The sequence below is a fragment of the Pleurodeles waltl genome, chromosome 4_2, assembly GCF_031143425.1.
Source record: "Pleurodeles waltl isolate 20211129_DDA chromosome 4_2, aPleWal1.hap1.20221129, whole genome shotgun sequence".
NCBI lineage: Eukaryota > Metazoa > Chordata > Amphibia > Caudata > Salamandridae > Pleurodeles > Pleurodeles waltl.
In genome coordinates, this window is record NC_090443.1 from 467,674,182 (window position 1) to 467,686,850 (window position 12,669).

Consider the following 12,669-nt stretch of genomic DNA (forward strand, 5'->3'; position numbering starts at 1 on the left):
TACAGATAGTGCACCCAGAGGTGCACTGCTATACTGTCCAGTGTCCTTTTAAAGGCAGACCTGCATTGTTGGCTGTTTTTTAAGTTGAAGTTTATCCCAAATTCGACATTGGAATAAAAAGTACTTCCAGAGTCCTAAACTCCCTTGTTTTTACATATGTCACCCCTAAGGTCTACCCTAAGTGCCCCCATGGTTGGATGCACTGTAAATATAAGCAGGGATTTCATAAACAATGTTTTGTAAGCCCTGGTGAGGGAAAAACAACTAAATTCATTTTTCCCATTGTAGCCAATGGACCCCATTTGGAGACTTTATTTTAAAATAATAAAGTCTTATTTTCAATGGAGATGCACTACATATAGCACGTTTGGTACCAAATTAAATTTTATAATAAATCCAACAATTTGCCAATGTAGAATTTAATATAACTAACACAGGAAAACAGTTTTAAAACTCTTTCTGAAAGTTACCAAATTCAGCCCTGTAGGACCCTTTCCTGATTGCCTCATGCAGCCTGAGCCAGGCTGCCTTAATGAGGTGTGAAGTGGCAAGCGCTGACACAAAGGAAGCATCTGGGGGATGAGAACTGCTATAGTAGATGGCAGAGCTGGATGGAGAAAAGTAGCCAAACTTTTCTTCAAAGGAGGGAAAGCCACTTGGGACAGAAACTGGACCTCCCCCATTTCCTGTACCTCCAGACAGCTAGGAGCCCCACTGATTAGATTAGGATAGGGGCTAAAGGAGGTGTGGTAGGGAAACTTGGCCACACCAGTAGCTAGGCTCAACCAAATGTAACCTTCAAGGAGAGATTCTCTCCATGTTGGATGTTAAAAGAAGGTTGCATTCTGGGATTGATTTTTGCCACACTTCACAGAAATGGTCACCCAGAGGGTGTTTGCCTGCACCCATTAGACAGGAGCACCCCTGCTTTCCACCCCCAGAAGCAAGGATGAATATGTTATAACTGCCCCACAATTCAGATCCCTGCTAGAAGAAGATACTGGAGAAGAAAGACTGCCATGTTGGACTCCTGGCCTGCACCTGAACACTGCACTCAGAAGGACTGCACCAGCTGCACACTTTGGGTTTCATCAAGTAAAGGACTTTTCCCCGTCGACTAGACTTCTAGGAGTTGACTGGGACCCGCGCTGAAGCAAGCCACCGTTGTCACATCGCAGCCAGCCAGAAGAGGAGCCTCGTCTGACGACAAGAGAAAAAGCTCCAAAACAATTTATTACGTCCGAAGGTTAAATTTTGACCGAGGCCTCCTGCTCAGTGTAGCTAAGCAGGGTTCCATCACGGTAGGTCTCAAACTCTGACTTTGCCCCAGTTGAGTGCGACGAGATGTCCCCGGTTGGCACTTTTGGTTTTTTTTGGCTCTAGAAAGCATTTCTTTACATATTTTTTTTTATTCAGATCTCCAGTTCCCTACATTGCATTTTTGACATTGTGGTGCCATTTCCAAGATAAAACTAAATGTCCTATTTTTATAAATTTGTGATTTTTATTGTGTATTGTGTGTTACTGGTTTACTATTTTGTTGATATTATAGGCTTTACACACGTGTCTCCTAAGTTAAGCCTAACTGCTCGTGGGCCAAGCTACCAAGGGTTGAGCAAGGATTAATTTGCTGAGACCTTGACTGGACCTAGTGGGGGTCTGTGGCCTATTGCTAAGTGTAGGTTCCTACCTGCCCTTACCAATAATCCACTTTCCAGCACACTTACTAGTTTATGACTGTTGGTTATTTCCCATTCATGTGTGGCGACATCCAACCTAGGCCCACTAAGGTGTTCAAGTTTCAGAAATTCTATGAGGGCTCTTTAGTAAGATCCCAGAGTCCCCAACTGGAGCACTTCAATTCAGAAGACGTTCTCCATGGCCCAGCCGTCCATTTGTCAGTCTTACCTTCTCTCATGGATTGGAGATTCATAGTCCATAGGCACCCCTCAGCAGCTTGGCTGTAACCAGTCGGCGGAAAGGCAGCATTTTTGGTGCTCCCTTGATGTGGTAGGTCTCTCCTGGGCTCCAGGTTTTCAGTGTTCCCGAATGGGGAAGTTGAAGTCATTGCTCTCATTCTGCATGAGTCAGGACCTGTGGTGTCTTCTCCACTGTAAGTGGGGTCAAGGCAACAACCCTCTTACTTCTTCACAGCCGCTTCCTCCTGACATACAGGTAGGGTCGCAGCAGCACATAGAAGATGATGGCCCTCTCTCTTCACCACAATCCCCACTTGGCATTTAGGAGTAGCAGGCAGTATGAAAAAGGTGAAGGCACTCTTTGGGTCACAGCAGTGTATCGGCCCTCCATTTCTCACAGAGCAGCGCCAAGGGTGGTAACTCTTATTCTTCAGAGGCGTTCACTTGGAGAAGGGGTCATGGACTTTGGCACACAGCTGGCAGCCCATTCAGTGTGGCAGTCTGGACATACCAGCCTCTCTCACTTCACTCCTGGGCTCCACGCAAGGGGATCCTCACTGGACTTCACTCCCTCCAAGTGATCTCCTTCACCTAAAATGGCTCACTGTTCTCAGGTCAGGCAGAAGCTGGTGCTAGAGGCTCCAGTTGAATGTTCTTAATCCTCCTGGGTGATGTCCCCTCAACCAGCATGGGAGACTAGTAGACCCTTAGTCCCTAGTCCTGGTCACAACAGGCAGAACTTATTTTGAACTTCTCCACACTGATGTACAGCTCCAGTTTGACAGTTTAGGAGTCTCAAGCTCTCCTTTTATAATCCATGACTAGACATGTGTGATTTAGTGTCTCTGTATTTGAAGCTTTTTGTTCTGGGGGTTGCTCACTTTGAAGTGCCCACACCTTTGTTGACAGCGAACAGTCTATCACTGCAGGACAGTCTCCAATCTTGATAGTCCCAAACAAAGGCCAAGGGAGTGACTTGAGGTTCAAACTGGATGTCAGCCTCAGTGATATGTTTTTCAAAAGGTATCCACAGGGCCCCAGTCCTACTATTCATAATTCTTTTATCAGACCCATTTTTTTGAACTCAGATGTACCCAGGCTCCTTTCACTAGTGACCTCCTTTCAAGGTAAAAAAATGTCTATTGGAGAGCACCGAAAAGCCTAGCTCTTCCTTCCTCCAATGTGTGCCCCTTCCAGGTCTCAGAAAAGCAGCAATCCACAAATTTGCCTGGGCAAACCTCCACCTCGCGATTTTCCTCCAGCAAGCTATTTTAGCAAGCTGTAAGTCTCCCAAAATAGAACCCAGTCTCTTCTGTGTATTGCTCTCTCCAAAAGCACACACATACACCTGCGCACACATGCATTCATACGTGTGGATTTTCCAATGTACTGTACATTTTCCTGGGTACACATACAAACTTGCTCATGCAACATCACACACTATCTTCTATTTGATGTACCTTCCCACAGGTACACAAACATCCTAGAGCGTGCATGCAGCTGCTCATGCTATCCCTCCTGCACTGTACCATCTCCTCAGGTAGACGTACCACCACATGCGCACATTCAACTGCTCATGCTATTCCTCCTGTGCTGTACAATCTCTCAGGCACACGTACATCCTCGCGCGTGCACATGCACCTGCTTGTGCTATTTCTTATGTACTGTACCAGCTCTAATGCATACATACATTCTTGCACTGCACACAGCCCAATTCAGGCTAAGGGCTGAGTTAAGCACACAGCAGCAGAATTTTACCTGGGTGGGCCTGGAGGCACCACTTTAGTGACACAGGAAAACTTTACCTGTTCACACTACTGATTACTGCATACACCACCACAGCACTCGTGCTACTTGAATCCAAATGAAGGCAGTAGCCTTACACCTCCTGAGGGTAACGCTTTGGGCACCCTGTCTGGTCTAAATGGATCGCAGTCCATAAGACAAGCCTAGGTCATAGCACACATGCATGATCATATAAGCCTTGCTGCCTAACGAATCAAGTAGCACTTACTATAAACTACTAAACCAGATTAAAATGAAAACAAACAACTTCGACACACATAATATAATAATAGACATCGGCAAGCTATAATCAAAACAATAGTTAAACTGTGCCCACATGTAGCTATACAAGACTGTTACTACCATTTTAACCAAAGCATTTAGAGACATCTCCCATACTCAGCCGCCAGGGGACCACCATCACCACCAGGACCGTGGTTCCTGATAGGCTGACTGCAGACTGAGTTGTGGGCATCCACGATGCCATTGCACTCAGTGCTGCCATGCTGTTTGCAACTCAATTTCTCACCAGCCTTATTGTGGCAAGCCAGTGCACGGAGCCCCTGCACTGTCTATGCCCATAGCATGGGCAGAGCAGAGGCCTCCCTGCCCAGCACCCATGGAATGTCACCCTTAGAATGCACACAGTATGCTTTGCAGATAGTGAGCATTCCGAGAGTGCTGGAGTGCTATGGTATTTGCCTCTGCTTCCTTACGGGAGCCGAGACCATTGCCATAGCACTGTTCTCACCAGTCAGCCCGGCAGGAACCTTGTAATACAATGTTCCCATCGGTCAGCCTGGCAGGAACAATGTAATACGATGGCTGGGACGGCGCCAGCATGATGGCAGCGTTCTCCCCGCAAGCTTGGAGGTCGGCTTGTCCGACCGCCAAACTCATAATGAGGCCCTAAGTCCACTAATGAACTACTTTGAAGACACTAGGCTTGGGAGACTGCACCGCTCAGGACACAGACACCAACTCAAAAATCTAAATACCATAGTTACAGATATAATAGTGCCCTTGTGTGTAGCACATACCGTCCATTAAGTGTAGCACAGATTAAAAATGATTTGGGTGTAACATGATTATTGATATAGAGGTTATATGATGTTATTACTTTGATACCAGCAACATTTTTTATTTAGGGAACATATGTACCACTTATTTTGCACCTGGTTCAGCTGTCAGTTGGCAAAATGTGACTTATTTTGCCATAAGTATCTTGGAAATAGTGGCACTATTATTTTCAACTCATCCATTTAAGTAAATTATAGACATTAAATGACTATAATTTGGGCACAAATTCATCATGGTACCAGCCACAATTTAACCCTTGTTTTGTGCACGAAGTGGTGAACATCTTGTACAATATTTATCATGAACAAGGGGTAGAATTGGACCACTCAATTAAGCATCTTTTGACCATCATCATTTAATTTGGTATTAAATTGATCATTATTATGGATGCAAACTGACTAATATATTAGTCTCAATATAACTATTAATTTATATGAGTGCTATAAGTCAGTTCACATGGGCACAAATGGATTTTTAAATATCTATTAAGTCATCTACAAATTGGCGTTAAAGGTTTTGAAATAAAAATATTTATTTATCTGGGCACAGACTTACTTTTACATTTGGCACAAAATTATCCTAATTTTAGGGGATATTTGACAAATACTGCCATTGATATATGCATAGAATAAAACATATTAATCTACGTCTGGGAATGTGAGAGTTAAACAAAAAAAGGATGGTAGAAAACAGAGTAATTGAAAAAGAGGCAGGCCAAGAAATGGGTGCCACCTAAAGGTCCCCATAAATATTAGGAACAAGCAGAACCCGACAGTGGCAAAATAGAGAACATAGGGCCATATGTACAAACACATTTTCCCATAGACACAGAATGGGTAAAACCCTTTGCTACATCTGGCCCATAATAAGTTAATTGAGCATTTATGGATAGGGTAGGTCAGGAAACATGGAAGGAAAAAGAGACCGGTCATCAAAGTGGAAGTAGAGGCCTACCCACTGAGGAATTCCTTGCTTATAAATACATTTAGAGAAAAACACATTTGTCAGGATTACTTCATCAATATTAGCAATGCCATTTTGATTTTTTTACCTTGTACGGCCATCGGTATAACTCTGCATTCCCATTTGATTAGTATGAGTTTACCATTCCTGTCAGGTTTGTTATTTGAACTACAGATTTATGATGCAAATCCATTTATGTTGTGTTGTGTGTCAATTCAATCAATCCAAAATCTTTATTCGGCCTCAAGCAGCCATAAAAGACACAGAGCAATACAAAACATCATACTTAAAAAGATTAATAACACACAAGATTAAGGACACAAGGTCGTCCACGCCATACCAGTGTAGATGACAAAAAAGGCGCCACAAAAGATTGTTAATACACACAGGATGACTCTAGACAGTTGGCGACACTCATATAAAATGCCCTGTGCATAATAAAATGGTAAAGCATTGTAAAGCATGACAATAAAAAATACCTAAAATCCTATAGCAGCATAATATAGACTAGTTTAAATCGCAAGTTTGCAATCGGAGCGCACATCCCTCCATAGTTTTCCTCACGCCTACTGCAGCTTTTAACAAAGAGCACACGTCAAAACAAATATCAGGTGTTTTCAATAATTACAAGTGAAACAGGGCGTCTCTACATCTACGATGTCCCAATGAGCTTAAGAGGGGGTTTAGAAAGAGTTTAAGTGGGTGGCTGTAATACTCACAGAAAAACAAATAATGCATGAGAGACTCCGTAGAGACTCCATAACAAGGACAGATCAGAGCTGGCAATCCCAAAATGCATAATTGGCACCCATGTCTCAAGAGCCGCCAAACTGTGCTGCCTCTGAGACAAAAGAGAAGGGATCTTTCCCAATCGGTAAGTTCCAACGAGAGATACAAAGCAGACTCCGTGTAGGCAAAAGAACGATAAAAGACCAGCACTTTACTTTTCGCTAACTCGGATTTTAATCTTCTCTCCTCACAATACTACCAAAAAGGCGCTTTACCCTGAATTTATCGTCTTTCTTAATATTCTTGAAATGAGTGAATAGGCCAAACAACCGCAACGACTAAAAATGTTCTCGAAATGTAACTCAGCCAGGGAATAGCTCACCCGCTCCCCAGGCCCCTTAGACCTATTAACTGAATCAAAAGCTGTTGAGAGGTCCATAAAGGCCAGGTACAGAAGGCAATGCTTAACATGGACATACTATTAAACTCAAGTTAAGACACTACTCTACTGTACCCAGCCCTAGACAAAACCCAAAATGAAAAGGGGGAGAGAATATCTCTCTCCTGGCCCCAATCACATAGACAATTGTAGATCACCCTGCCAATGATCTTAACGGTACTAGCCAACAAAGAGATAGGCCTATAACATTTTGGGGACATACAATTGCCCTTTTTAAAAATAGGCACTATGGTTGATTGTTTCCAAGAACAGGGAATGTGCGCATTCAAGTTACTATTAAGAAAATTGGTAATTAAAGGACCCCACAGTGCGATGTTACATTTTTAAGATCGATTGGGATTCCGTCCGGGCCTGGTGCTTTACCTCCTTTGCTCTGGCCTATTGCCAGCTAAACTTCTGACAGGAGTACCATGACAGATGGTGCATTAGCTAGCCTGTTAGGTAAAGAATTTACCATCTCAATGTTCTCCTATAGATGAAACATTACCAAGAAATGAGCCTCCCAATCAGAATCTAGGATATTACAGTGCAACAGGGGACATTCAGAGATGCTTTTAGCTCTGATTCAAATAACTACACCCCCGAAGCTTTTACTGTTTCCCCCACTGCTACAGATTCCAACATTTCCCAGTCCTGCTTGTGCAGGGTCTCCTTCCTGATTTTAAGACCAGATTTATAAGCAAGACGGGCACATCGTACCTCGGCAGCTATTCTCGGCAAGGCAGTCAGAGCATGACGGTTAACTACTAAGCAATTCTTATCCAACTAATGCAGGATCTCCTTGTTTACCTGCATGGGCTTGTGGCGAGATTGTTTGCCAATCGAACACTGCCACTGGTGGCTGACAGACAATTAAGAAAAGTCCCCAGGTGTTTATTCAAAGGCGCACCCAAGGTTGCAGGGGGATCTTTAAGATGCCAGACTAGCCTTAGCCCATCTGAGTAGTGCTGTGTGGGGATGATGTTGGAAATGAATTTAAGCCTGCTTAACGGCAACTGCCCTATGGTTGACAGAGTGTTATGGTCCCCCCAATCAGTACGCACAACCTCCTGCTTATAAATTGCTGTAACAAGTTCCTGGTTACAAAAAGCATCCTTATCCTCTAAACGTTGGCTGGGGGATGCTCTTTCTCACTTAGGGAAGCAACTAGATTGATCAGGTCAAACACAGCCAAATATCTTACTAACTCAGCTCCCCTTGCATAGCTATAGTCTACCACAGCTAACCTCTCCAGAGCACCTCCCAACCACATAGGGTCTAACAATTTGGCATTGAAATCCCCACAAAGTACAGTAGCAACCTTCGTCTTAGCACTCTCCTGCAGATTGTGAAAAAAATCAACAATTGCAATTAAGGAAGACATGAAGAGTTTACAAAATCAGTGTTATAAAAATTAACCAAATAAAAAGTAAACAATGAAAAACTGTCCTTGATCTGTAACACTTGAAAAGCAGCAGACCCAGAGTCGGTCAATTTGGCTTCCATCCTCAGGTTCACATGGACCCAGATAACAAGACCTCCCATAGCCCTTCTGCAAGGGGATAGGATTGTTTGACTGTAATAGCATGCGTAGCCATCAAATAAAATAGGAGAGGTAGCCCAGGTCTCCTGGAGAGCAATAATATCATACTTGTGGATGAAAGCCCACCAATCTGGCTTGTCTATTTTTCCTTTCAGACCAGCTATGTTCCAGCTCAGTAGTGCATATTTACTTGCTTTGCTTGGGCTAGTGACATTGCTCTCGGAGGGAGGGGAAGGGAAGCTAGCTGGGAATCAGTAACAGTAGGGGGTGCTTCCTTTGGTAAAAGTCAATCTACATTTGCTATGGCTTCAAATCTAAAAGCAGTAGGGATGTTGAATGAAATAGCCAGCCCCGTGTGGTAGCTAAAGGTTCCTGATACTTGGCCTTAGATGGTTCCACGTTAGGATAAGAATCGAAAGATTTGCGCTGTGCTGTGTGTTGGTTGCTAATACTAACTTCGGATTGGCCTGCAAAGGATTCCAAAGGACAAACACTATTTCCCAGATATTGATTCAGAGGTTTGTAAAAGTTGCCCAAGGGAACCAAGTTAATACTACTCCTCAATGCAAGGGACACATAAGGGACATACAGTATGTTATGGGCCAAAAACAGTGACCTGATGGTTATGATGACACAGTCGCTTGTGTGACCTTCAGAGCTTGGGCCAAACCAGGCCCACCTGCGCACCATTAATATATCTCTGGTGTGGAACATTGGGAACCCTTTGTTCCGCACTAGCCAATCCAAGGATTTGTTGAATAGCTCCTCATAGGGTTTGTTCTGCCCCCTGCGCGGAGGGGGCACTCCAGTATGAACAACAACTTAAGGAGATACGGCAGGAGGAAGATTAAATATATCTCTATTAGGCACTAACAGCCTCATTACAAGTTTGGTGGTCCCACCGCGGGACCGCCAAACTCGTGGGGAGGACACTACCTCCATGCCAGGGTGACCCCCCTGCCTTATTACAATGTTCCTGCTGGTCTGACGGGCAGGAACATTGCAATACAGCATTCCCTGCGGTCAGACCTGCAGGAACAGTGCCTCGAGATAGCATTTGGCTCCAATAAAGGAGCCGAATGCTATCTTGTAGCAGAGAGGGGCTGATCAGCACCCTCGGAATGCTCTCTGTCTGCAAAGAAGGAGGTACCCATTCCCATGGTGCTGGGCAGGAGGGGCCCCTGCACTGTCCATGCAGTAGACAGAGTTCCATAACAGGCATGAATAGGTAACGAAAACATTTTTAACACATTTCTTGTCCCTATCACAAAAGCGTGTCAATCTCTGTCCAGGGCATGACTCTTATCTTGGCCTCACGGTCAAATTCCTAATGATGCCTGAGGTGAGCTACTCAAATTTAAAGTAGGCATTGAAACCAATTATCTCAAAGTCCTAAATTACTTATACTAAAAAGTCCTGGAAGATGAATACATTTCGTTTAAAGACTCATTCCTTTGTCGAGGAAAAATCATAGGAAAGCAATGCAAAGATAATTCAAATTATTTTTGGAAGGTAACATCAATGATTGACACAGTTGCAGAAAGTTTCACAGTTGCAGAAAGTAAAATTTGAGCTAATCTATTGAGATAAAATCATACAATATATATGCATCAATGCATCCAGACATTATCATGGAAAAAAACACATAAACATTAATTGGGATAAAAGCTTACGTTGCAAATAGATCATGCAGACAACAAAAAAACTAGCATAGACCATTCTTGATTTTGTTTAGATAACCCTAACCTTTTCCCCTAAAACAGAAAAAACATGGTCATGATAGTCATTATATGAGAAGAATAAAGATAACTTTGACCATGTAAAAGCTGTTGTATTGAAGTTACTATTGTGCAGAGGGAGATCACAACGTCTGATCGGAGACAACGGAATGAACATGAACAGTAATCTTCAAACTTCCTTACAAGTTTTTAAAAACTTGACACAAATGAGGGTCTTTTGTTTCTTCCCTTAACACATCAGAAGGGAACGGAAAATGAGATTATATTTTACACTTACTTAAATAAATAAATAAAAGTGTGAAAAATGCTTCTATTGAAAACAAGTTACATTTTTGGCAATGTTTTTTTCCGAATCCATCTTCACCTAGCTCAAGACAAGCATGCCAAATCCATCAATGTCTATGCTAAAATCTTTTTTTAAATAAAATATCCTTAAAATCCTCTTTGGTTTTTCATTTCGCACAAGGCACCCCTGGACTACACCAGGAATGCACATGGGTATATTGCTTTCATGTGTCGCAGATCTGAAACTGTGCCATCTTTGTGTAAGTATTAGTCGAGTTTTCTTCTTTTGCAACACCCTGGGCTCTGGACACCTGGTATTCTTGGGATATTTCAGCTCGGTGAAGGAGGTAGATCTTCAAAGAGATGCCAGCCATCCCTACAAGTGCTAAGGCCCCAATGACAACACCAAGGATAATCGGCAAAATATCTGAAAAATAATAACACTCTTTGTATTTTATTTTTTAAAGCTACATGCTATTTTTCAAAAATTATAGTTTCCTCAGACTAATCTATATTTCATGTTCCACTTATCACGGGATTGGATCAAATAAATGCCATTTTTGAGCTGTCTAAAAATGAAATTACAGCAGCAACATATACATTTTAAAGTACAGAACATGAAATAAAGTATTGCATTCTGAATATTTTTTAGAAATACCATATGTAGCAATCAACTCTAAAAATGATGACTGTCCTATTGTCAACAAACATGCAATAAAATTAAGACTCCACTAGCTTTTATTCAACTTTCAGCCACCTGACTATGTAACAAACGGTAAAATATTACACATTTGATAACATCTTCACAATCCCAAAATAAAAAAGAAAATCAATCATTTGAGTGTAGGCTCCTAAAGCAACGGAATTCCTGGGGGGGGGGTTAATCACTGGCTGTGAGAACTAATGGCCGCTTGAATCCAGAGCTCCGAACGCCAGCGGGCCAGATCACAGGAAGCAGCATCCTGAGCGTGGCAGGGGCTGCACATTATGCATTGGAGCTTACCCCCAACCGGGGGCCAGGAGGTGGCAGCCTGAGGAGAGATCATGCGCCGGTGGCCGACCCTGCTTGAAATTTCTGGGAGCGAGGGGTCTAGCTGACCAGGTGATGCAGTGGCGTTTCCTGTGAGCTGTGGACTCCCGCCTTCACCCCGACCCGAGGACACAGACTGCCATCGGCCCAATTTGCAAAGAGGGGGGCACCTCCCTCTAATGTCTCCTGGCTTCCCTAGGACTCACCCACTTAGATATCCATGCCCTCTGGACCTGAGGACCTTAGGAACCGGATAGGCCCATACCTGGCCTGCCCTTGTCGTGGAGGTGTGAGGCACAGCCAACCAACTGCCGGCCCGGTCTCCCGCCTAGCCTTCCACAGTTCAATCATGCCGCTGGCTGGAGCAGCGGCCTGTGGATCAGCCCGGCCCGCCTCTGCGCAAGTGCTGCATCTGGGGCTGACAAGTCCTTCCCTACCATGCCCTTGGGCCTGGCCGATGCTGGCAGTGGCCCTCTTCTTCTCTACTACAACTTGGGCAACTGTCTGATGAGGAGTGTGTGCTTCTGCAGCAGGAGGGGGCTCCCCTGATCCTGGTCCCTGCCCCAGCCGCCTGTCTCATCTGCTGCAGCGCTTTGGAGGCTTCCACTGCTACTGAGAACAAGTTGTGCAGTGAGGCCCGACCGGACTTTGCGCTTCCGAAGAGCTGCCCGAGCTTTCCACTCCCTGAAGGACTCTAAATGATGAATCCCACGCCTGGAGCCTTCCTCCTCCAATCTCACATGGGCAGCACCTCCATTGGAACTTTTGCTACAGACCTGGTTTGAGGGTTCTCCAGACTCTCTCAGCACTAGGAGGCGAGGCTGCATCTTCCGCCCCCTCCTTTCTCACAGAGCCTGCCCCTGACCAGCACAGGTGTGAGGTGGGTCGGCGTTCACCTGCGGACGCACCGGACTCTGACCTTGCTTAACTTCTGCCTTCTACTTCCTCAACCGAGACGCTCAACACCCTGGTGCAGACAACCTCGTCTCCGCAACGTCCTTCCTCTGCAGTGCTTTCACCTGGGCTAGCCAAGTTCTCAGAGGGCACATGCTCCCTCTCCCCTTACCCCCATTTTCCCAGAGATGCCCCAGACTGATGAACACTACTGGCACCTTTTGGAACTCTCGGACCTCTACCTCCATTCAACCGAGTGGTCT

General features: G+C 44.4%; 1 protein-coding gene across 7 annotated transcripts in view; it reads right to left on the bottom strand.

Moving 5' to 3' along the window:
- Positions 1-485: 485 nt before the first annotated feature.
- Positions 486-12,669, bottom strand: part of ICAM5 (intercellular adhesion molecule 5) — a 375,719-nt gene continuing 363,535 nt past the window's right edge. For all 7 annotated transcript variants that reach the window (XM_069231795.1, XM_069231796.1, XM_069231797.1 and 4 more), the window contains one exon: positions 486-10,909. In XM_069231795.1, coding sequence (XP_069087896.1) covers positions 10,707-10,909 — 203 coding nt within the window. In that variant the 3' untranslated portion in view covers positions 486-10,706. The remainder of the gene's footprint in view (positions 10,910-12,669) is intronic.